Consider the following 24,449-nt stretch of genomic DNA (forward strand, 5'->3'; position numbering starts at 1 on the left):
GCAATAGCAACACCAAACATTAAAAACAGCCTGCTAGGAACTAGAGAGATAGCATAATGTTTATGCAAAAGACTTTGGTCTTTGCGCCACCAAAGGTCCGTTTCAATCCCTAGCTCCAACATAAATCAGAGCTGAGCAGTCCTCTGGTAAACAATCAAACATATATACAACCACCACCAACAACAAAAAACAAATAATTTTTACACAGTTTTAGCACATGTGGGTCTAATGCGTGTTTGAGCATGGATGGTTGACCCTCCAGAAGCTCATCTATCAGACTCCCCTTGGCATGCCAGCCTCGTGGTCAATCAAGATGTAGCCAGAGTACATGGGGGAATTCCAACCTTCCTATCATCCTCACTGCATCACCCTACACTCCTCCCTCTGGTGGGCTTCACCTTCCTTAAATTTCTATTCCCCATTCCTGCATCACCATCCATACCTTCTTGTTGGTCGTTATGCCAGGTCCCCTGCGTTGCTTGATGCTGTGGTCCATTTATATAATCATTGTTTTGCCTGAGACCTGCCCTGCCTGCAGGGTATTGGTTTATCCCATTGGTCAGAACTTCGCAACAGCTGCTATGGAAGTTTTCTACCTTCACACTCTTTTCTTTTCTCCACCCCCTCTCCTAGCCATTTCCTTTTCCGATTTGCCACTTCCAGTTTCTAAGATAAAAAGGCATTGTCTCTGATCAATAAAGGCATTGCATTGCATTCCTGCTCCTCCACGAGTTCCCAGTCTCTCTCTCTCCTGCAATGCTAGCCCGGCATTTTGGTGCACCAACATGTGACCTAACCTGCCCAGCCCCCAGATAAGTATATGGCCTTGGCTCTCTACATCCTTGTGTTTTACGAAGGCACTGTGATTCTTTTTCCCCTCTTATTATTTTTCTGAGACCCCTCTGCCATGGGCGACCTTCCTCCTTATGAAGAGGTTTCCAAAACCCTCTACTCTTTTTTCATGAGACAGTTTCTATGTCTCTGGAACATTTTGCTCTGGGCCACACCTTGGTTCCTCATAACCGTGATTGTAGAGCTTGGGAGATGCTCAGAGATTTCTCCTAGGACTTCCTGGACTCCCTCTCCCGTGTCTCCCATGGAGAAGGGTGACTCTAACTTGTAGAGACTTCTCCAGAACTTTGGAAGTCCCCAAGAATGGAGACACGTGGCTAGTTCTACCCTCCTGACTCAATTCTTTCTTCTGTGGGAAGACATTTTTGGGTATGGGTGTCTGCAGCAATCCCAAAGGAACAGTCAGAACCAGCCTAACTGGGATTTTGAGGCCCTTTTTGAAGTAGTACACCCTCCATAATGCGACATAGCTGGATCTAAAAAATCTGGCTCACAGAGCACACACACACACAAAAAAGTGCTGGATGTAGCGATGATTTCTGGAGATGTCCAGAAATAATCCTAATTTTTTTTTTCTCTTTTGATTATTTTTTACGTCTTGGTATAAATGTGAAACGTTTAATCTTGAAAACTGTATGAGTATGGGTGGGGGACATAGCATAATGGTTATGCAAAGAAGCTCTCATGCCTAAGGTTCCAAAGTCCCAGGTTCAATCCCCTGCACCACCATAATCCAGAGCTGAGCAGTGCTCTGGTAAAAAAAAAAAAAAAAAAAATTGTAACTAACGTGTTAATTCTCTAAGTAACCTGAGTTTGTTTAATGTCTAAGGTAAAAATTAGTTAAAAATCAATATATTTTAACTAAATCTGGTCTGAAGATCCTGTGCACACCTAGGGTGTGTCTCCATCTTAAATGGGTGTAACAAAAGGTAGAAAAGACGCTATTGATATGTAAATCTATCATATACCTTCTCAATTAAAGAGGTAGAACCAGCCTGGGTGAGTGATAGATCACACAATGGTTATTCTAATGATTATCATGCCTGAGGCTTCTAACAATGGTTCTTCTGTTTACCTTTCCACATTTTATTGAGCTTAAACTGTTTAAACAGCCTTGAAATCATACTAGAAAGGACTTCCAAAATTATAAAGGTACTTAAACCAATTATAATCATCAAGTTATCAAGTATAGTAAACTTCTAATTTGTTACAAGTTTTTTCTTCACAAGTAAGTGATTACAGCTATGTCAAGTCTTCACATGAAAAAGCATCTGCTCATATGGAATCCCTGGAAATCCATTTGGACCCCTGTCCTCTGACATCGCCCCCCCCCCCCAAACCAATGATGTGACCTGGCACAATCTGAAACTGATTCACAGACTCCAAAGGACAGAACTTCCTTACTGCCTTTCTCTTGCCCATCGTTGTCTGCCCTTCCTGCTTCTGCTTCACCTGTCACCTTTTGGCGGTTCCAACTCACTTTCTACAGAAAAGCGGAATTCCAGTGGCTGACCTTCCCCATCAAGATAGACGTGCAGCATTTCATCCCCTGGCATTTCTTCCCCTGGTCTTCAGCATTGGACTGATGCTTCTATAGGACTTGCTGGTACACCTCTTGGACATTTTACACAACTTTACAGCAGCTTCCCTTTACGCTACTGGGTTTCTCAAAGACTGACCCACCGCAGTACATGGACTTTGCAGCCAGCTGTCTTGGGGACTCTACAGCACCAAATAGCCCCTTCACTTGGCAGGCCATGACCCCTTTCACCTGCTGGCCCTGCCCCCAGAGGTAGGAAATGCCCCCTCACCTGCAGACCCTATCCCCAGAGGCAGGAAATGCCCTTTGAGGCAAGAATCACCCCTTTTTGCCCCCCAGGCCTCCCCTTGACATCATATGACTCTTCCTGCTCTCCTACTTGTCCCTCCCTGTCTTGTGCCAGTTCTTTTGAAAACACCTACATGATATCATTTAGGTTTATGCCCAACAGGTTTCTGTTCACCCCTACACTGCTATTCCTCTGTCAGAGATGGAGTCTTTTACAGACATTGACCCATTTATAAATGGCCATTAGAAAAAGGGAGATGTTGGAAATTGTGATGATGTGGTTGAGCTTGGCAGGGCTTGAACCTGAGGGGTGCATCCAATCCTGTTGGTCTCTCTCTCTCTACCGAGGTTGAGCAAGAAGGGACAGAAGTACCCCAAAGGTGTACCTCCTCCTATCAGACTCCCTGCCTCACAAAGCACCTCACATTCCTGATATTATGGCCATTAGATAAAAATAAAGGGGTGATGTTGGTCATTATGCCAGGTCCCCTGCATTGCTTGATGCTGTGGTCCATTTATATAATCATTGTTTTGCCTGAGACCCACCCTGCCTGCAGGGTATTGGTTTATCCCATTGGTTAGAACCTTTGCAACAGCTGCTATGGAAGCTTTCTACCTTCACACTCTTTTCTTTTCTCCACCCCCTCTCCTAGCCATTTCCTTTTCTGATTTGTCACTTCCAGTTTCTAAGATTATAAAGGTGTTATCTCTGATCAATAAAGGCACTGCATTGCGTTACCGCCCCGCCATAAGTTCCTGGTCTCTCTCTCTCTCTCTCTCTCTCTCCTGTGATGCTAACCTGGCACCTTCTCATTGCCTTGCTCTTTTTTCCCTTAGAAGGAGATACTGGTCTCATTGGCCAGCTTGGCTACTTCCCCTGCACAGCTTTATAAACTTGTAACTGTGACAATAAAAGGCCCTTCCTCTGCCACGGTACCCTGAGGAGGCTTGTTGTATCATCCGCCGCCACGGTACGCTGGAAGACCACCTCAGCAAACTCGCCCCTGCCTCTGCTGGCCTGCAATTCCCTGCTCTCCCTCTGTCTCCTGGTAGCCAACAGGCCAGATGGAGAAATGGGAGCCAGGCTGGCTCATTCCCCCAAGGAACCCGACAAGCACAATTTTCTATTTAGACAAAATAATTTGTGTTTAATGAGTAGGTGTTGAAGACATAATTGGCATTCCTCTGGCCAGCGATGTACAGGGGATCCAGGAGAGACTAAGACAGCAGGCAACATAGATTATTGAAAGTTTATTAGAGTTTGCTTTGGAGTAGCAGCAGCTGCATTTTGCTCTCCATGAACAACTAGGGATAGCAAAGAGGACTACCTGAGAACACAGGATAGAACTAGGATTACTTCGGGAGTCTTCCAAGCCAGGGGTGAGTGCAAATATGTGTGGCTCATGGGCAGACACATTCCTGGGGCTAAAAGCCTATACCTACTCAAGAGTTGGGCAGTAGTGCAGCGGTTTAAGCACAGGTGGCACAAAGCACAAGGACTGGCGTAAGGATCCCAGTTTGAGCCCCCCCCCCCCCCCCCCGCTCCCCACCTGCAGGGGAATTGCTTCACAGGTGGTGAAGCAAGTCTGCAGGTGTCTATCTTTCTATCCCCCTCTCTGTCTTCCCCTCCTCTTTCCATTTCTTTTTGTCCTATCCAACAACTGCATCAATAACAACAACAATAAAACAAGGACAACAAAAGGGAATAAATAAATAAATAAATATTTTAAAAATCTTTAAAAAAAAAGCCTGTACTTACTCAAAAGCAGCTGGTACCAGTGCAGCAGTTTACCAGTTGATGCATTAGCTCAGGTCTGAGTTTTATCAACAAAAAGACTGCTGAAGGGAGGAGAATTTACACCAATTTACAACTATGGATCTTTATTGTTGTTGCCCCTCAGGTGCTGGAACAGCAGTAGGGAAGCCCTATACTGACATGGGGGTGGGGGGTGGAACTGGCCAGGTGACTCAGGAGAAAATCTACACTCCTTGTGTTTCAGAGGTGTGGCTATATAGTAGTAGCCATTTCACATTGTTCCTCTGATAAATTAGGAAAAAGAATGAATTAATTCCCTCAGAAATCAGGATTTATTCAGAAGCATAGGGCCACAGGGTGCACTTGGCTTGGCTCTGGCTGGGGGGTAGAGCAGGGATTGGGGCTGGAATTTTGAACCTTCAGGGTATGGGAGTCTCTTTGCATAATTGTTGTAAATAACTTAAAACAAAATGGGGTTAAGTTGGGGGATGCTGCTGGGGCACAGAAAAGGAATCACAGTGGGGAGCTGGGAACTGGTTTAAACAATACACGGTTTACTAGGCTGAAACAGGTAAAAGGCAAAATAAGCACTTATCATCAAGGGTTAAGTGTATGCTATAAAGTCTGAATATGGATATCAAAGTTTAGTCCCATAAGATAAACAATTATAAGCTCTGGTAAAGGTTGCTCCTGGCTGTAGAGGGGTCTAAAAGTTTATCAGCTAGCAGAATCACACGTGTTCAGTTCCCAGGAGAAGTAGCCATGGCGCACCTGACCAGAAGAAGCTTCTGACCAGGAGAAAAAGCAGCAGCCAGAAAGAGGCTCAGGTGTTCCAAGTCCCTTGCTTTTATACCCTTCTCTGAAGCACCTCCTCAGGGTGATGTCATTTGTATGCTAATAGTCCCAGACTCCTGCTGGGGTCACCACAATTCCCCACTTTTGATTAGAGACATGGACAAGATATACAGACTATATAAGCATAGGAGAAATAAGCAAATCTTCAGTGATTCTAGGGTTACCCCTGCAAGCTCTGCCTTCACACACACACACACACACACACACACACACACACACACACACCCGCCCCCAGAGTGTGGCCACAATAACTGAGTATCAGATAAGGCCCTGTTAGCTTGAAGACCTGTGGTCTGGTATCTGTTTCTAACCCAGAGACAGACCATCACTCAGGGAGGCTCAGAACAGAAACTTACAGTGGCATCCCCAAGTTCCTGGGTGGCTATCGTGGCATACGCAGGGTGTTAGACTGCTGCAATCCATGCGTCAGCTCATGTTCTTGTGAGGAGTTCACAGATGAGGGGTTTATCTGCTCAGCATGGGTCCAAGCAGGACCTGTGAATGAGAAACTAGAACAAACATACCCTATGCCTTAAGTTAGTAACTTTATTTCTATAACAAAGACTAGACAAATCACGAGGCATCTGCTGGAGAAGAAATAGCTCTGTGAAGAAAAGTAATGCTTAGCAGCTATCTGATTAGAATTATGCAGTACAAAATTAAAAATATATAAAGCTCCTTGTATTCTGTTCATGTCTGAGAAATAGCCCTTTAAGGGCACATATGGCCTTCCACAATTACTCATCTAGTGGGGTAGTAAGGCATGCGAAATGCATGTTTAGAAAATGGTCATAGTCGGTCTAATAAGGACTACCTCAGCAGCAAAGGCAGAGAAAGTGTTCACAAACATTGGTTACTTTCTGTGTGACAGGTGGCATTTAAAGCCTGTAATAGTGTCCACAAATATTGGAATACATTTCAACTTAGCAGACTGAGGGATATATGAAACATCCATTTTTCAGAATCAACATTAAAAAAGTATACTGAGATAAACACCTATAAAGGGAGGAGTCACACCAGTCTAGGCATAAAGAAACAATGACTCATACTATACCAGAGAAATATCAGTACCAATAATTCTAGAATGTGCTTGAACACTAGAGAGGTTAACTAGAGCACAGTAGCAAAACATCTGTAAAAGCTATGGGGAGAGGACAACAAACACTGGTGGATACACTTTCTATTCTTTCACTTTTGGTTAGAATGCACAGGTTTGTATAACAGCATACCACGATCAACAATGGCTTTAGGATAAACTTGAGTCAATACCTACATACATACCTCATATTCAAATAAATCACTTTCCTATAGAGAGACCAGAAGGTTAAAGACATAACTTACACAGTTAAGCAATCTATTAAGATTCACACCTGTGGTAAGTGGCTATCCTAGAGTCATCTAATAGTCCTCATTGCCATGTGGGCTGGAAAGCCAGGACTCTGCTTATTATTACCTGGCAGGGAATTGTCTCCTGTATAAGTCTGGATGGACAGTGGTTTGCCCAGTGAAAGCCTCTTTTATAGAGTGGGCATTTGGTTAAGGGAGGTTTTAAATATCTGTCATCTCCAGATACCTTTTAATCAAACCGTTTGAGACTCATTTTTCAGTTCTTTTGTAAATGGCCCTCATTATTACATTTAAAACAAACCATGTTTTGCATGGGCTGTACTGAGCCCACCACATATGTGGCCTGATTAAATGCAGCCATAACATGTACTTTATGGGTTTGAGTCTGTACCTCAGTATATGACTTTATCATCTGATCAATACGTAAATCTAGATCCTTAAGTGGCCCAAGAATTCCTTTACAATATTGGTTTGCATTTTCATAGGCTAGTTGCTTAATTAAAATTCTGGCTGCTTCCTTATTGTCTACTTGTCTACTAATAGCTTCTTGTAACCTGTCCACAAATTCTCTGTAGGGTTCTGTGGCTTCCTGAATAACAGAGCTGAAAGACTCTACACGAGTGCTAGGCAACTTATCACGTATTCTGACTGCTAACTGCACAGCAAGGTGCCTGTCATTTTTTGTAATGTTCATATGTTCACTGGGAGAAGTAACGGCACTATCGACCACTAACTGACTGGGTAAAATATCTCTGGGAGCCTGATCTGGCCAAACTTTATATTCCATCTCAGTTCCTTCTCCTGTAGGGAGCATAGGAAAAGCATCAAATTTAAGGCCTCCTTCAATAGGAATTTTCTGTTTTTATCACTGGTAGCTGGCAGATCTGGGTCTGTTGTGGGTAAAGATAAAGGAGGAGGAGTTAGGAAGGGGTTAAGTGAGTCATATGGCACAGTAGGAAGAGGTGGTAGAGATAAGAATGGGTTAAATGGTGTGGAGTCACAGGGGGTAGCTGGTTGAAGTGTATGTGGAAGGGGGGATGGTGACCACACAGGAAGAGGAGGTGGAGGTGGAGGCACCACAGGGGACAGAGGTGGAGGCTCTAAAGGCTGCGTGGAGGAAACAGGGGGATCTGGGCTAAGGAAAGGATTTCTATGGATCCAAGATTGTGGCGGTAGGGTGGTGGCTATAATAGGGAGACAGTATAGATAAGGTCCATATAAAGACAGGTTAGCTGGTTTAGGCTCACTAGAAAAATGTGAGAATGTTTGGGTTTCAGGCGTGACAGAAACAGTTTGTGTCTGAGAAGAGTAGGAGGAAGGAGAAGTGGAATTGGATGTTTGAGGAGAAGAAGGATTTAGGGAATAGTCCTGCAAAGAAGCCTGTAATTGATTTAGAACAGAAAGGTAGAGCTTGTAAGTCTGAAGTTGTTTTGCTGTGACTATACCAATAGTTTTCAATAAATAATCTCCAGTTTGTGTCCATATCTCAACTGATATAGCTGTATTTTTGGGAAGAGGTCCAGAGATCACCTCTATTATATTAAATAACTTTCTTAATTGTTGGCCAGAACACTGAATTTTACACATCTTTAAAGTTTCTTTTAACTGTCTGAGGTGAAAACTGTCTTCTTTAGAATGCAATATACCTATTGTGGAAGTTTAGAAAGGGTGAGAGTAAAACAAAGCCTAAAATTACTTACTAAGAATTAGTGTGTGTTTGTTGGGTCCCTAATAAGCTTAAAGTAAAGTCAAATGGTAAAGGGCATGGGGGTAAAAAGAAAAAAATTTAACATGTGTGGTAAATAAAAGTCAAGGAAAAAATTGCCTAGAGCAGAAAAACAACAACAACAAAAAGGAGTGAAACACTTTGGAGCAGATTAATATCAGAGGCATATGGGGGTGGGGTTAAAACACTTTTTAAGACCTGCAGAGGGAAAAATCAAAGTGGATCATACATAGTAACTCAACACGTGGGAGATAAAGTTAAACTGCATAGAGCAAAAAGTGGGTAGGGCGAAATTAAAGACAAACAACTAACCTAGGGGTGGGATAAATAAATTGCAACATGTTGAGGTGCCATTTGTTATAAATAACTTAAAACAAAATGGGGTTAAGTTGGGGGATGCTGCTGGGGCACAGAAAGGGAATCACAGTGGGGAGCTGGGAACTGGTTTAAACAATACACGGTTTATTAGGCTGAAACAGGTAAAAGGCAAAATAAGCACTTATCATCAAGGGTTAAGTGTATGCTAGGTCTATAAAGTCTGAATATGGTTATCAAAGTTTAGTCCCATAAGATAAACAATTATAAGCTCTGGTAAAGGTTGCTCCTGGCTGTAGAGGGGTCTAAAAGTTTACCGGCTAGCAGAGTCATACGTGTTCAGTTCCCAGGAGAAGTAGCCATGGCGCACCTGACCAGAAGAAGCTTCTGACCAGGAGAAGCAGCAGCAGCCAGAAAGAGGCTCAGGTGCTCAGAGTCCCTTGCTTTTATACCTTCCCTTCTCTGAAGCACCTCCTCAGGGTAAGGTCATTTGTATGCTAATAGTCCCAAACTCCTGCTGGGGTCACCACACATAATCACTATACCATCTGTCCCACACCCTGGTTTATCTCTTGGTCACAATTGAGTGATTAAACTAAAAAATCTACTTATAGTTTAAAATTCTTCAGGCTCCCATAGCCTACAGGGAAGATAAATGACATAAGAAGGTTTAACAGCCACTGTGCTTCATCTCATGGATTGAGATAACATTGAAACAACTGTTAATTTTTTACAACCATGAACTCTTAAGCACCTTACTTAGACACAAGTTAATTCAGGCAAGTGTGTCTAGTATATTGAAAAGAAATGAGAGAGGGACCTCATAACATGCCAAATAGAATAGTTAAACCAAGAAGAAGCATTGTAGAAATGAACTAGGGCAAAAGCCTGGCTAAAAGCCCCCCCAAAGTAGAGGCACATAAGAATGAGGACATCATTCAAACACTATTTAATGCAATGATTACAATAATGAGGACAGCTTTTGAAAGTAATATCATTAGAAATGGTGACACAACAAATGAGACCCTGGAAGAAAGCACTAAATATTTCAAGGTAATTAGAGAGCTGAAAGCTAAAATAGCTGAGCTAAGAGCACAACTAGCTGAACAAGCTAATATAGTATCATAACAGGGTAACAAATAAGAGTTATAGAAAACACTGTATTTCACCAAATACAAAAGTAAATTCCAAATGGATCAAGGACTTGGATGTTAGACCACAAACTATCAAATAGAGGAAAATATTGGCAGAACTCTTTTCCCCATAAATTTTAAAGACATTTTCAATGAAATGAATCCAATTACAAAGAAGACTAAGGCAAGTATAAACCTATGGGACTACATCAAATTAAAAAGCTTCTTCACAGCCAAAGAAACCACTACCCAAACCAAGAGACCCCTCACAGAATGGGAGAAGATCTTTACATGCCATACAGCAGATAAGAGTTTAATAACCAACATATATAAAGAGCTTGCCAGACTCAACAAGAGAACAAATAACCCCATCCAAAAATGGGGGGAGGACTTGGACAGAATATTCACCACAGAAGAGATCCAAAAGGCCGAGAAACACATGAAAAAATGCTCCAAGTCTCTGCTTGTCAGAGAAATGCAAATAAAGACAACAACAAGATACCACTTCACTCCTGTGAGAATTTCATACATCAGAAAAGGTAACAGCAGCAAATGCTGGAGAGGGTGTGGGGTCAAAGGAACCCTCCTGCACTGCTGGTGGAAATGTAAATTGGTCCAACCTCTGTGGAGAACAGTCTGGAGAACTCTCAGAAGGCTAGAAATGGACCTATCCTATGACCCTGCAATTCCTCTCCTGGGGATATATCCTAAGGAATCCAACACATCCATCCAAAAAGATCTGTGTACACATATGTTCTTGGCAGCACAATTTGTAATAGCCAAAACCTGGAAGCAACCCAGGTGTCCAACAACAGATGAGTGGCTGAGCAAGTTGTGGTCTATATACACAATGGAATACTACTCAGCTGTAAAAAATGGTGACTTCACCGTTTTCAGCTGATCTTGGATGGACCTTGAAAAAATCATGTTGAGTGAAATAAGTCAGAAACAGAAGGCTGAATATGGGATGATCTCACTCTCAGGCAGAAGTTGAAAAACAAGATCAGAAACGAAAACACAAGTAGAACCTGAACTGGAGTTGGTGTATTGCACCAAAGTAAAAGACTCTGTGGTGGGTGGGTGAGGAGAATACAGATCCATGAAGGATGATAAATGACATAGTGGGGGTTGTATTGTTAAATGAGAAACTGGGGAATGTTATGCATGTACAAACTATTGTATTTACTGTTGAATGTAAAACATTAATTCCCCAATAAAGAAATAAATAAAAAAAAAACAGTTACAGAAAACAGCAGAGGGGAGAGAAAGCAGAATAACTGAGGCAGAAAAATAGAATTGGCAAGATCAAGGATGAATTAGAGAAAACTAAGAAAGAAGTAAGAGAACTAAAAAAGAGACTAAGAGGTACTGAAAACAACAGCAGAGAAATATGGGATGACTCCAAAAGAAATAACATACACATTATTGTTTTACCAGAGGAAGAAAGAGAGCAAGGGGAAGAAAGCATTCTATAGGACATAATAGCTGAGAACTCTCCTACTTTAGCCAACATAAAAGACATAAAGGTTCAAGAAGCCCAGAGAGTCCCACACAGAATTAACCCAGACGTAAAGACACCAAGTCATATCTTACTTAGAATGAAAAGGAATAAGGATAAAGAAAATTTATTAGAACAAACAATTTAAAATATAGTCACCAAAAAAGAAAAAAAAAAGTCACCAAGAAAGGAGAAGGAAGGGTGGACAGTAAAAGGAAGCCATCTGCCTCAACACTGAGATAGAGGGAGGCATATTAGCAAAGACAGACCCAGCAGCTTGCTGCTGGGAAGGAGTGCACTGGTTCCATACTACAGTTGGAACTGAGTTCTGTGTGAAGATGAGGAAGATGAGGAAGATGATGAGGAAGATGTGGGAAGATGAGGAAGAAGTAGCCACCCAGGCATCAGGGGCAGATTTCTGTCCTATTCAATTGTCTCCTATTGCCAAGTTTGGAAAGAAACCTTTTGCTTTGATATTAAGAATGCCTAGAAGTTATCTGCTATCTTTTGCATTTGTAAATGTCTTAAGCCTGAGGGTTTTTACTGGCCTCACTCTGAACTGTTGCTGTTCTGTCTTCCTGGCAAAAGTCTTATTTATACATTATACAGCAGACATGAAAACAAACAAAAAAAAACATTTAAATTTAACCTTTAAATCTTAAATTAGTCTTAATTTACCAAGAATAAATTTTCAACCATATTTCTTGAAAACCCTTAGGGTCAGACACTAGGACAATATATATAAGACATACAGATACATGTATGTGGGCAGACATGTCATAGCTTGTTATGAATTTAGTCAACTTGGTTTTTAAATAACCTTTAGTCTTGACAGGGGATGAGAGAACACTGCTGGGCTTTGGGTTATGGTGGTGCTGGGGATTGAACCTGGGACCTCAGAGCCTCAGGCATAATAAGTCTTTTTGCATAGATATGATTCTGTCTTCTCAGGCTGCATTTTTACATCTGTTAAGATCAATTTTGTTTGTTATGTGTTTGTGTGTGTGTTGTGGTTTTGTTGAGGGAGAGAAGGTACCACCTAGAAATAGGAGTGGTTACAGGTGTAGGCAGGGCCTTTGGGTTTAAAAGATTTGACTTTGGGGGGGGGGGCTCATTCTCTTTTCCAGGAGTACATGTGGGAAAATGGAAGTCAGTCTCATACTGCCCCCCCCATGCCCTAACATGTTTTGTTTTCAATAAAGTTTAAATTACCTGGATAATCATGCTCTCTCCCCAGTTCACTGTAGAGATTATGTATGACAGACCCTTAGGATGGGGGCAGGGCGATGACAGATGCCCTCTCACCCCTTATCCCTTTAAGTTTTATCAGAGCACTACTCAGCTCTGGCTTGTAGTGATGGGATGTGGAAGAATAGAGCGGATGGTGGGGGTATTGAACCTAGGACCTCAGAGCCTCAGTCATGAGAGTATTTTTGCATAACCATTATAAAACCTGTCAAGTTCTCTTTGTCAGGGGAGTTAGCCTTTCATCTTCACTGTAGTGGACATATTTAACTAGGTACATACAACACCATTTGCCACCTATCACCTAGCCTCTTATCTAAAACCTTAAAGCTTAGTGTTACTTTAAACTATTTGTTACCTTGGTTAAATAAGTAAATTAGTATTGTTAATTAACTCTATAAACACCAAGTTTTAACCTCAAGAAAAAGCCAATTTAAATGCCAATTTAATCTCTTAAAAATAGATTATTAAACGTCAGTGCCCTTTTACACCACATGTTCAAGTGGGTCTGAGAGCCCTAAGGTTTCAGGTATACTCAGCATTAACTAATTTCCTTGCCTAGATTTAAGTTTTTCATAAACAGTTCTATATGGTCCAACTGAGTAAGATTAAATATATTATTTTAAAGTTTTTAAGGTTTTTTTTTACATAAGAATTAGATACTATAATGGCTTTATTCATTTTAGTATCTAAGGCCCCCTTCTTTTTTTATTTTTAATTTTTATTTTTTTATATTTATTTTATTTATTTATTCCCTTTGTTGCCCTTGTTGTTTTATTGTTGTAGTTATTATTGTTGTTGTCATTGTTGGATAGGACAGAGAGAAATGGAGAGAGGAGGGGAAGACAGAGAGGAGGAGAGAAAGATAGACACCTGCAGACCTGCTTCACCGCCTGTGAAGTGACTCCCCTGCAGGTGGGGAGCGGGGGCTCGAACCGGGATCCTTTTGCTGGTCCTTGTGCTTTGCGCCACCTGCGCTTAACCCGCTGTGCTACAGCCTGACTCCCTCCCTAAGGCCCCATTCTAAGGCTTGTCCTAAACTTGCCAAACTAATTAAGGTTAAGTGTCTGACTCAAAAAGACAGCAAAGTTCTTCATTTAGCAGTTTGTCCTTAATACATATTATAACTTAAAAAGTCATAATCACTTAACAAAAATTCTTTTTTTTAAGTTAGAATTGTAGTGCTAATATTTAGTATTTAGATAAGTTTGACATTGTAATTTAATAAGCTTATAAGAAACAATGGGACCGGAGATCTCAAGTAAACAGGGAAATTTTATTAGGAGAAGAAGCACATGTACAGATATGTGTGGGCCCACTGAGAGTCTTCCTTTTTATACTCTTCTGAAAGTATAGTGAATGTACACAATGACTTTTACATATATAAAGATAGCATAGATTGGTCAACTCTAGCATGTGAAAAGATGATTAACACTGACTTCAAAGCATCTGACTTTTAAATTTTTTATCTAGTTTATTTATTGCCCTGTTGGGAGGCAAAACCCCCCAAGCAGGATGTGTTGACAGTAAGTTCTTAACTTCTTTGGAAGAGAATCCACAACTTATTGGTTTTCATATCCTTAGGGATGTATCTATTCCTGCTTCCTCACTCCATATTTCAGACACCTGCAATGCCAGCCTCAGGAAATAAGACACCTGTCTTTCCCTGGATGTGTCCGTTTTAATCGTCCCTTAAAATGTTACCTGTAAGATGTCATCCAGATTGATTATGTAGCCCACAATGAGAGCTCCAAAAGAACAGTTGTCTTAACTACTTCCCCCTTGGCACACAGAAAACAAATATTTCTAAACGCCATACCTCTCTAGGTGACTGAGTTGCCTTGCAGGTGGTAGGTGTCAATAAATACATACTTATGTGGCCCAGCAGATGCAGTGGTGTGAAGTCACATAGTCGCCAGGTCATTCTCAGCACAGTCTATGCACAGTGGTGCTTTCCTGAAGGGGTTAACCATAAGACTTACGTTCAGCTTTCAGGACAAATGTGTTGATATCCTGATGGTTTATACCAATCTCTGGAAGGGAGAAACAGAATAAAATTGGCTTCCTTTCATTCCCTTGGCACAGGCCGCGTGGCTGTGAGAATGCTTGTTGCGATAAGCAAGCCTCTTCCTGTGACCTAAGGTCCCTCTCTTGTGTGGGTTGCCACATCCTCTGAGGCAGCCTTCAAAAGGCCAGGTTTGCAGGGGGATCCAACAGCGGGGATCAGAGGGGCCACAGGCGTGGAGGTGCGGGGAAGTGTGGAAGGGGCATACAGGGCATGGGTATGCGGGTGCCTGCGGGGCTGGATCAGTCTGGATATGTGCTGCAGTTTCCCCAGCCTGCCTGCCCCTGCCACTCGTGGTCTGCGGACGTCCTTTCTGCTGCGCTCCGGTTTCCTTCTCCTTGCAAAGCCCAGAACCTAGGGAAAGTCCAGCCTGCGCTTGCCCACAGCCGCGTGACGCCACCGAGCCTAGGTCACGTGGGGCGGCGGCGCGCAGGAACGCACTCGCTCGGAAAAGGGCAGAGGCTGGGGGGGCGGTTCTCGAGGCTGAGGCCCCGCCCCCGCCCCGAGGCCCCGCCCCGGGCCCTTACAGTCTCCCCGCGGCGGAGCTGCTCCACAGACGGCTGCCGCTGAGCTTCCTCCAGCCGCCGCCATGCCCGGAGGGCTTCTGCTCGGGGACGAGGCTCCCAACTTTGAGGCTAATACCACGGTGGGCCGCATCCGCTTCCACGATTTCCTGGGAAACTCGTGAGTGTCCCGCCAGCCCTGCTCGGCCCCGGGGCGTGGGCTCCGGGGCGTCTCGGGGTCCCCCGCCGGCGCCGGCCCTGCACGTGCTCACCACGACCGCGCCCCCGTTCTCGGCGCTGCTCCCTCGCGGCCCCCCGACTTCCGCCGCGGCGCCCCCGTTTTCCTTGTTCCCCGCACCTCTTCCTGCAGACCTACAGGTCCTCCCCGGACCCCCCCAAACCTCCCGCTCTGCTGCTGCCCCCCCGGCCCTTCCCTCCCCCTAGCTCCGCGGCGCCCCGGGCTGATCACCCGCCCTCGGCCGCTCTGCAGCGCGTGCAGCCGGGTGTGCGGGGCGGGAGGGCGCGGGGGAGCCCGGGCTCGGGGCTGGGGGCTCCGGCCTCCACTCAGGGCTCTGCCCAGCGCCGTGGCTCTCGCAGGCGGCTTTGCACAAACAGAAAGTCAGAGCTACCGGCTGCCAACTCAGTGCCGAGAGCCTGGCCGTCTGCAGCCTCCCCGTGACCAGGACACGACTCGAAAAGGGCTTTGGCCGGACTCCAGCACAGCCCAGGACGTGGACCAGATTCCAGAACTGGCAGATTTCAGAGGAAGGGCTGGGGGCGATCGCCCCGGCCGGGGCCTGGACTCACAGGCGCCTGGCCCGTGAGACCCTTTTGTTTCTTGGTGCAGCTCCTGCCCCGCTCCCGTCCTCCAGCAGGGTGACCCGAAGTCTAGCCCGGCAGGCAGACCCCTGCTTTTACCACGCCTGAGCCCCAGACTTCAAGGGCTTACTCTTGCTCTGAACAGCCCCTTCTGTGCCTCCATACAGGACCGTCTGGGTTCGCCCAGCTACACGTGCTGCTTGCTCTAAGGCTTACCCGCGCCTCACCTGGATTTTCATGCAGTGTCCAGGTGCACATGTGTATAGAGGAGAGATTTTTTTTTTTTTTAGACTCATCAGTGATTGGACAGGGCTGTGCAGAGCAGCTGGAAGAGAGAGGTGCTTAAGCTTTATTCTCTAGCCATTTACAAACCCCAAGGGATATTTTCTAGCCACTGATGAAGCAGAAAGCTAAGGTGTGTGACAGAGAGGGTTAGGCCAGAAAAGGCATGAGAAATAGAATGTACTGGAGAGGCAGGAAAAGACTGAAGACATTTGAACGCATACTCAGTCTACGTGTCTGTATATCATAGGATTTTCAGAGTATCTTCCATTCTGTTGCTAGCAATAGTCCAGCCCCTCCTCTCCCTCCCCAGGAAACAGAGCTCTTAGGTTGTACAGATTAAAGACTGATGTTAGCATAAAACATAATTACTATAATGATAATCAGAAATGCTGTCCTTTGGAGGAGCGGTTTCATTCACTTCTGGGTCTTATATTTTCTTACAGACAGACAGGTAATGAAAAACACTACAGCTTTCAGTACCCTGCCGGGCCAAACTTGAACCAGGGCTACATGCATGGCAAGGCAGCACTGTCCAAGTGAGCTAGTTTGCCTGCCAAGGAGTCTATCTTCATCTGATTGAAAATGCCTTCTTCTCAGGCAGCTATTAGGAAAATAAAGGCAGTACCTGAATCTGAACTATTGGCACACAATAGACATTAAAACCCACTACCAAAAAGTGCATGGGTTATTTATTTATTGAGAGGAAAAGAGAAAGAGGCCTGCAGAACTGCTTCACTACTTATGAAGCTTTCTCCTCGCAGTTGAGGGTTGGGGGCTTGAACCCAGATCCTAGCACATTGTAACTTGAACCCAAATCCCAGAGTGACAGTTTGTAAAAGCAGTTTTGTTGTTGTTGTTGTTTTGTTTTTTGCTTGCTTTGCTTTTTGGCAGAGAGGGGGTGTAGTGCAGTATTTTTGAGGCTCTTCCCCTGACAGTTGTGACATTGGATTCAGCTTGAGGGTCTGGCTGCAGCCATCGGCGGTCAATACTGGGTCAGATCACTGTTTCTGTACAGATCTGAGAGCAGCTTCTTGATGGTTCTCTTCAAACACATGAAAGCATGTCTCCTGGGGCTCTTTCTAGGGGGATGAGTGTGGACTCTTCTCTGAAAGGAGGAAACCTTTTGTCTTTTAAAAATGAGGAAGGAAGGAAAGATCATATAACTGAGTTACTCCAAGAGCCAGGAGCAGCAGCAGGGAGTTGGCTGGAAGGCATGAGCCCCAGGAAGAATGACCCCTTTATTCTCAGCCAGACCATGGCAAAGGGGAGTCTGGCTTCTGAGCAGGGGAGAGTGGCCTTGCTTAGAATGATTCAGCAAAAGTCTGCTCCTGTGAAGAGAACTTCTAAAGCTAATAAGCAGTGCCAGGGGAGAAACATACTTTTCCTCTGTTTCTTCTCTACTGCTGGAGGCTTTCTCTTAAGTCTCATTTGATTTTTCTACGAATATTTTCCACAGAATCTCGGGCCTTGGTTTTACTCATAGCTAGATATTTACTTCCAAAGGTCTTGTGTCCCTCTTACAACTTTTTAGAGGCAAACACACCACACCCCTCTGCAAAGTTGTTTATTTGTAGTCTCCAATGCCCTCTTTAAAGAGAGGTGTTTCCCTTTCTTGAAATCTTGAGAGGTGAGTGACTGGGATGAGTGTCACTGCTGTATTTTGTGTTTTGGATAACCTGAATTTTGCGGTTCAAGGTCCTGCTTTAATGCCATGGGTCAGTGGGAGTCAGAAACTTGAGTGTTAAAATTTTCTTTCTCAGTCAAAAGTTTTCTAGGGCCCGGGAGGAGGAAAAAATTCATTCTTGATTACTTTCTTCATGAAACATACTTAAAATCTATACAGGCAGGGCTGGTGCACTGGATTGAGTGCACTTGTTATAGTGCTCAAGATCCCAGATTCAAGCCCCCAGACCCCACCTGCAGGGGAGAAGCTGCACAAGCAACGAAGCAGTGCTGTAGGTATTTCTCTTTCCCTTTCCCTCTTGATTTGTCTGTCTGTATTTAATAAATACAGTAAGACTATAAAGAGAAAAAACAATCATTTTTTAAAAGACTTATATAACCATAACCTTCTGCAATGATGATTTCTATATTAGCATTTACCTAAGAATCTATTCTGGTAGAAATCTATTGTAGACAGTCAATTTTCTACCTACTCAGCCTGGAGCATGAAGAATAAGAAACTACAGGGGAAGAATGTTGGGTGTCGTGTTTGCCAGGTCAGCTCTATAAAGGAGGGTTATTAAAGATTGGTGTATTCATACTGTTCAACAAAGCCAAGTGTCAGCTTCAACTTTACATTTACACAGAAGACTGTTTCTTTCTTATTACACAATCTCTTATTGCAGTCGGACCTATGTTTCAGTTCAGGGCATCTTGGGACATTCTTTATTGGAGCTGAATGCCAGATTCACTGTATTTAGGGGGGGGGAAAGAAAGAAAACGGTAAGAAAGAAGAAAAACAAGTTGCTTCAATAAGCCACTTGGCTTGAGTAGCACCAATTAGCTAGCTGAAATGAGTCAGTGGCTCACTTTTTTCAATTAGGCAGCACCCTTGAATTACTACGGTCTTGTAAAATGTTTACCATTTTGTATTAGGCTTTAAACTTTTCTGGAGGCAAAATCAAAATGCATTTCTCAAAAGAAGAGTTTGAAAGTAACTGTCTTCAGAAGCATTCATTTTGTCATTTGAAAGCCAACATTTAGGAGACAAACATTGGCAAGAGGAAAATGGGTCTTATTCAGAGGGTAACAGTCCTGATCAGACTCATCTCCAAGAGACTTCCACATCTCAGGGAGCAGTTGTAGGTGGGCAGAGTCTAGTAGCCAGTTCCGAGCCTCTCCCTACTGTGGTCTGATTGGCACATGTCTGGTTAGCTGGGCAATCTCTGACTTTCTCAGGGAAGCCTTTGTAAACTCCAAGGTTCTGCGTGACCAGGAGCTTAAGAGGAGTTGCAAGTGGGACCTCTTGCTGTGTTCCCCATTGCCTGAGGCCTTCTTCATTCCCCTGTGACCTCCTTTTCCTGCCTTTCAGATGGGGCATTCTCTTCTCCCACCCCCGAGACTTCACCCCAGTGTGTACCACTGAGCTTGGCAGAGCTGCGAAGCTGGCCCCAGAATTTGCCAAGAGGAATGTGAAGCTGATTGCCCTTTCCATCGACAGTGTGGAAGACCATCTTGCCTGGAGCAAGGTACAACAAACACCCTTTGGTCTGAGCTTTTAGTTCCATGTGAGCTTATACACAACAGAGGGCAGCTTGAGCTTGGGGTGAGGGTGGGGGTTGTCTGTTGACTCTTAGAGGTGAAAGTACAAGTAAACCTCAGGTTCAGACTTTATTGTTAATTTGAAAACCTGGCTTGGACTAGACAGTGACCTCTGCTCTGTCCGGGGTCAGCTTTCAGTGCTCATCTTTCTCTGCTAATAGGAGACAGTCTTCTAACTCTGGAACATAGTCTCCGGCTGTGGTCTTTAAACTCTGAGTAAACTGTATTGTCTCCTACCTCTGGATCTGTGCTGGAGGTTCCCTGACTCTTGGGCTGCTTTTCTTTTATCTTCTTTCCCTTGATGAGCTCTTCCACACTCCCTGGCTTCCATGTCTCTCCAGACATTCCTGTCTTCTGGGTTGGCACACTGAGAACATTTTCATGACTATGCTACAGTGTGTTACTATGTATGTATGTAACATTGTCATAATTTATTAGTAGCATATCGGAGGGACACTTACTGCACTCCAGGCACTGTTACTCATATGAACACATAACATGGGTTTTGAACTGGGTGGCTCACTTAGATGCTGGTCCCTGGCCGGACTCTACCTCCCACCCCAACAGTTTCTTTCATTCATTTTCTTAGTGAAATGGCTTGAAGAACTTTACTACGGTTAAGGTCCTGTTCCCTATCTTGTGAGGTGACAAGTGTTAACTGATTTGACTGGGAGGATGTGCCGGTCCTGATTTCTCTCTCACTTTTCCTGCCTTTTAGGATATTAATGCTTATAATGGAGATGAGCCCACAGAGAAGTTACCTTTCCCCATCATTGATGACAAGAATCGGGAACTTGCCATCCTGCTGGGCATGCTGGACCCTGCGGAGAAGGATGAGAAGGGCATGCCTGTGACAGCTCGGGTGGTATGTCTGGGAAATCCTGTACATGCACCTATGTCCAAGTGAGCCAAGCTTGGACCCACTGTCAACCGTGGGGGCATCTTTTTTTCTTTTTCTTTTTAATTGCCAGTAGGATTGTTGCTAGACCTTAATACATGCAAAGCTGCAGCACTTACAGTTGACATTGTCTTTTTTTTTTTTTTTAAATAGAGGGCAAGAGTCAGATAGAAAGAAAAGAAACAGACGATATACTGCAGCACCATTCCTCCACTCTGAAGCTTCCTTCCTGCAGTTGCTTATTGGGCACATTATATATATGTTTATATTTACATGTATTTATTGTATCTGTAGCTGTCTTACCAACCATCTCACAGTTCTGTCACCAGAGCTATCACAGAACATTTTCAGCTAGATTTCCCAAGTGCTTAAATTCATAGCTTTGAAATCTGCTCAGAAAGAATGATACTAAGTTGCCACGGAGGACTGAAAGTCTCTCCAGCTCACCTGACAGCCCTCCTCTTGAAGTGATGATCTGTCCTCCTTCAGGCAGCTCTGATTTTTAAATTCTTATTTGTTCTGGCCTATACTCATTAGAGAAAATTTTAGTCCCTCAATGATTTGATTACCAGTATCAGCTGGCATTATCCCATGTTAGCATTGTACTTGCCAAAAAGGCCTTTTGTGAACTGACTTTGGATTGGTATTGGGGTCAACCAGAAGCAATTATAATTCTCTTATAGTCTAAGAAAATGAACACAGAGAAGAAATTTTATTTATATAGCATTTATCTGGGTTGACAGTTCAGTACCTGGGCTTGAACCTTGTCCATAGTAAAGCATCTGCTGTACTCTGGCTCTAGCTTTAAACAGTTCTAAAGGTTGAATTGCTTCCTGAGAGTCATTATTATTAAAGAAAAAGAAGTCAAATGTGAAACATTAATTCCCCAATAAAGAAATTTAAAAAAGAAAAGAAAAAGAAGTCAGTCTTATTTGTATATCTGTGTGCTTTGCAGGTGTTTATCTTTGGCCCTGACAAGAAGCTGAAGCTGTCGATTCTCTACCCAGCTACCACTGGTAGGAACTTTGATGAGATTCTCAGAGTAGTTAAATCTCTCCAGCTGACAGCAGAAAAGAGGGTCGCCACACCAGTGGATTGGAAGGTAAAGATGGGGAAGGGGTGGGTACTTAGGGTTTCTGAGCCACCTTTGCTTTTTTTCTTTTCCATTTATTTATTTATCAGCAAGTATATGATCTAAACTTCTCAAGTCTGTGCTTAAATGTGCTTAGGGGCCCTTTTCAAGGCCATAGTACATTTTCTATAAAACAGACTTTGCTTTAACTGATCAGAATGATTCCTCTTCCTAACAAAAAAGGCTAACAAAAAAACAGAACAAAAAAATCTTCACCCAAAGCTTCCCAAATGGCAAAATACCTGTAGCAAAACCTTGATTGGCACTTAAATTGCAGCTGTAATATCATCTGGTATATTAGTCATGAAATTTCATTTCTCTTACACTTTGGTCTTTTAAATCTATGGAGAATTTTCTGCAACTTGTCCACAAGCTTTAAATTTTGTAGGGTGTCTGCAGTGAATGACCTGTTGATAGATGTTGTTATCTTTTTAAAATGTTGTAGCCTGAACACCAGGTTGTGTTGTTCCATCTCATTCCGGCAGAGATCATTTGCATTCTGTACCCATCACTGGTTATGAATTTTATTTGGGCTTACCTGTAGCAGTAGCAGGGGGGAAAAAAAAAGTCCCTGCCCTAAAAGAACTCCATTTCTGGCAAGTAGAGACACACTGAGCAAGTTTAGAATCTGTTAGGTGCCAATTAGTGGAAGAAAATTACATGGGATGGGGGTGGGGGGGGCTTCTGGGCCAGGAGGGCTGGGTTTACATCTGGCTGTCGGGCAAAACATGTCTTTGAGAAAGCATTTGAAGAGGACTTGAAAGAAAGGACTCCATAGGCTTCTTTATATAATAGAGCCCTGCGGGAAGTTGTTGCAGGGCAAGAAGCTTTTTCTAAAAGCAAGCTTGGCATGTTCAAGGAATGGAATAGAAAAGAACATGCAATCTTACGGGCCTTATAGGCAGTGGCAAGTTGCCGTTTCAAGATTTGAAACAGAACAAGCTCTTGTTAGATGGGGACTTAAGGCCATTGAAGTGCTCAGCAGGTGGAACACAGGACTTGCATGCCTGAGACCCTTGGTTTCATCCCTGTCACCACATGTACCATTGCAATACTCTGGTTTCATTTAAAATAATAATAATAATAGAAAAAAGAAAAGATGAAACTCAAGAGTTAGCACCACAGTAGCAAACAGAACTTAGCATGCAAAGGTCCCAGCTTTGGTCTCTGTTACTGCACATGCCAGTCAAAATAATAAATTAAGATGTGGGAATACTTAGTACTCCCTTACAAAAATGTCTGAGAGTCACTTCAGAAAACAAAATACTTTAGAGGGAGAGTCGAGAGTACTTTCTTACTCTTCTGAGTGCCAATAGCCACTGAGTTCTAATATATTCAGGCTGTTAGACTTGACCCTGAGACTGAATTTCACCAATCTCCACGCCCTTTCACAGGATGGAGAAAGTGTGATGGTCCTTCCAACCATCCCCGAAGACGAAGCCAAAAAACTATTTCCTAAAGGAGTTTTCACCAAAGAGCTCCCATCTGGCAAGAAATACCTCCGCTACACTCCGCAGCCATAGCTCCCTGAGATGTGGGTATTAGAATGACATGGGGGCCTGTTGTCAATCATGTTTCCTGCGCAACTCTACAGCAACAAACACCCTGGTGTGTTCATCATAGCCAGGGCCTGGTAGACGCTATCCTACAGGCTTATTAAATGAAAGTGGCACTAAACAGTTCTTGGGACTCTTGACTCTGAACCTGCACCAACATTCTATTCTGTTCACATACTTCATTCAGCACTCTCTACTGGCACTTTGAAATACAGTCTGTGTCTAAGACTTGTTGGATCTCTCTAGGGTTTGTGGTCAACAAAATCTTAGCAGTTGGTGGCCAAATGAGTTGTTTTGCTCCTTCACAGACTAACTGACTTTTGTTTGTTTATTTTTACTTTTCTGATCAATTCCTCTCTTGATTCCCATTTTGGGGAGCGACAGAAATGGAGGTCTAGGTTCTTTAGACATCTAAATATTATTCAGTATTTTGATCACAGCTGGGGAAAATAACACTTTACTAAGAGATAACTGAAGCAGGAGAGACACGGAAGGATGGAACTGGGAGGGGACAGGATAATTGGGAATATTTCATTACAGAACTGTTCTGGCTGGGATAGAGTGTCGTTTTCGGAAATTTGCTTTCTGGGAAATCAGCAAATAAATCCTACCATAGAATTTTGTCGTCATGTTCTGAACTACTGTATAAAGTCATGTGCTACAGGCTAACTGGCTTCTGGTTCCATTTGTGACTGGCACTTTATAAGATGATACTGACACTCGTGATGAAGCAGAAGGAGAAGCAGGACATTTGATTAGACATCTGGCCCACTCTGCTCTAAGTGGTATTTTTCTGGCCCCAGGAGCCCATTAGCTAAGTCCTAGACTAGGAAGGAGTGTCACACACCTGGTACAGTTGTGTATTAGTATGCAGTCCTCTTGTTGAGCAGAAGAACATTAAACATACTTGGTGCCACATGTCCAACCGATGTCCTTGCTTTCTGCACATGAGAGATGGGGTGACACTTCTATGTGGGTCTTGAGCTTATCAGCTTGTTTGTCTGAATGCTGCTGTTTTCTCTACCTGCCTTTCTGAGAAACAAATGAGCAATCATTAGTCCTATTTCTCTTGGTGTGTTTCCTGGATAGTTTTTGCCATTTTTGAAGGGAACAGGCCCAGAAGAGCCTATTGCTATCTTCCTTCATCTATTGCAGAATCCTGACACAGATTTTTCTTTACTCTAACATAGTAAAGAAGTGTGTCTGTGTTTAGATAATCCTTTGCTTTTCCTGACTGCTTCATTACTCTCTCTCAGCCTTGTTCTTTGAGGGTGCTGTTTCAGTAGCAAGAGGAGAATCCAATGAGAGCAAAGTCCCCTTTCCTGACTGGAAAGCACAACCTAGAGAGGAGGCCAATGCAGGTGAGCCAGCA

General features: G+C 43.5%; 1 protein-coding gene and 1 long non-coding RNA gene across 2 annotated transcripts in view; both read left to right on the plus strand.

Moving 5' to 3' along the window:
• Positions 1 to 24,449, plus strand: part of LOC132540404 (uncharacterized) — a 380,596-nt gene that overhangs the window by 353,680 nt on the left and 2,467 nt on the right. The window lies entirely within an intron of this gene.
• PRDX6 (peroxiredoxin 6) lies at positions 15,152 to 23,198 on the plus strand. The gene is made up of 5 exons (XM_007525187.3): positions 15,152 to 15,304; positions 19,262 to 19,418; positions 20,210 to 20,356; positions 21,345 to 21,491; positions 22,916 to 23,198. Exons 1-5 carry the CDS (start codon positions 15,210 to 15,212, stop codon positions 23,042 to 23,044), a joined length of 675 nt encoding a protein of 224 aa, XP_007525249.1. The 5' UTR covers positions 15,152 to 15,209; the 3' UTR covers positions 23,045 to 23,198.

Source organism: Erinaceus europaeus, chromosome 9, assembly GCF_950295315.1.
Source record: "Erinaceus europaeus chromosome 9, mEriEur2.1, whole genome shotgun sequence".
Lineage (NCBI taxonomy): Eukaryota > Metazoa > Chordata > Mammalia > Eulipotyphla > Erinaceidae > Erinaceus > Erinaceus europaeus.